This window comes from Sphaeroforma arctica (assembly GCF_001186125.1).
Source record: "Sphaeroforma arctica JP610 unplaced genomic scaffold supercont1.857, whole genome shotgun sequence".
NCBI lineage: Eukaryota > Ichthyosporea > Ichthyophonida > Sphaeroforma > Sphaeroforma arctica.
Window position 1 is genome coordinate 16,612 of NW_014039701.1, and position 1,575 is coordinate 18,186.

The 1,575-nt window shown below is 38.0% G+C and overlaps 1 protein-coding gene across 1 annotated transcript in view; it reads left to right on the plus strand.

Annotated features, from left to right (window-relative positions):
• SARC_08943 (hypothetical protein) overlaps positions 1–1,575 on the plus strand; it is a gene marked incomplete at both ends in the record, with an annotated part of 11,418 nt that overhangs the window by 707 nt on the left and 9,136 nt on the right. Inside the window, 2 exons of the mRNA XM_014297062.1 lie at positions 722–793; positions 1,443–1,547. Coding sequence (XP_014152537.1) covers positions 722–793; positions 1,443–1,547 — 177 coding nt within the window. The remainder of the gene's footprint in view (positions 1–721; positions 794–1,442; positions 1,548–1,575) is intronic.

Genomic DNA, 1,575 nt, shown 5'->3' on the forward strand with positions numbered 1-1,575 from the left:
ACATATATATATATATATATATAATATATACATATATACATATATATAATATACATATATATATATATGCATAAGTATGCATAAGTATGCCTGTTGTTGTGAACACTCGTATGGCTTTCATTTGCTCATGTCTTTATTTATTAGGGCAATTGCGCAGCCGTGAGTTTGTTGTGATATCTGTATATGATACGTTTTACTTCTTCTTTTGTCCGATACATTATTATACGCAGACGCAAACTCATTGTGTACTTCTTCATCATTCATATACATACGGACTATGCATATTATTACACACTGTCATACACTCAATGGTCACTTCTTCATTGTTTTTGTACATAGGGACTATACATCGTATTGCACTAAGTCACACACGTTGTCATGCACGTATCTTATCAATATATCATGTTCACATGTCTATACCTCGTCATGGACGAATCTTATCAATATATCATATTCACATGTCTATACCTCGTCAGGGACGTATCTTATCTATATACCATATTCACATGTCTATACCTCGTCATGGACGAATCTTATCAATATATCATATTCACATGTCTATACCTCGTCATGGACGTATCTTATCTATATACCATATTCACATGTCTATACCTCGTCATGGACGAATCTTATCAATGTATCATATTCACATGTCTATACCTCGTCATGGAGGTATCTTATCTATATATCATATTCACATGTTGCGTTGCTATGGACTCAGGCGAGGCTGTGGAAGAAGGATGTTCGTCGAGATCTGCTGCACCTTCAACCCGACGCCAACTACACGCGAGAGGTAAGCTAACTCCAGCAAACACCCATTGCACACTGTATATGGCATTGTATTTCTATCGTAGGTTTGTCATGTAGTGTATCGTACATGCGAAATACAGCGTCGTGCAGTATATTTGTCGTCTGATATGTCAGATATGCTGTGTGAAGCATTGTATATACTATATAAGCATCGTTTGCGCTATGTATAGTATCGTATACGATATTTGAAACATCGTGAACGATATATAAAGCATCGCATATGCCATATATAGCATCGTGTAAGATATGTAAAGCATCGTTATTGTCATACAAAGTATTGTACATTCTATATAAAGCATCGATAATGCCATACAAAGTATTATTCATTCTATATAAAGCATCGTTTATGCTATATATGGATACGCTATTTAAAGCATCGTATCGGATTTGCAATGCTACTCGCACATTGAGGACGGACAACCAATCTCTCCGTTTGTGCTATCAACTACAAAGAAGAGTGACGCCACGTGCCGTCAGTATTAGGAAGACATGTTGAGCGTTCGATGTATTCGGAAAGAATGTACACACGTCACTCTCTGCGTATGGGATGTGAACAGGTAGATCTGAACCCTCGTCTTCTCACATCCACTCACACTTCTGTGTCTGTTGATCTTGCTATTTGATTGGTGCAGATACTCCCGCCATATGCAATGCAATCGACACCAGTCAATGCGGTCACCACAAAGCTAGCCCACACCTCAACAAACAAAGTCAGGCGACCCACGTTCACATGCACTGTAAGTATATGTAAACATTACGCCTCGT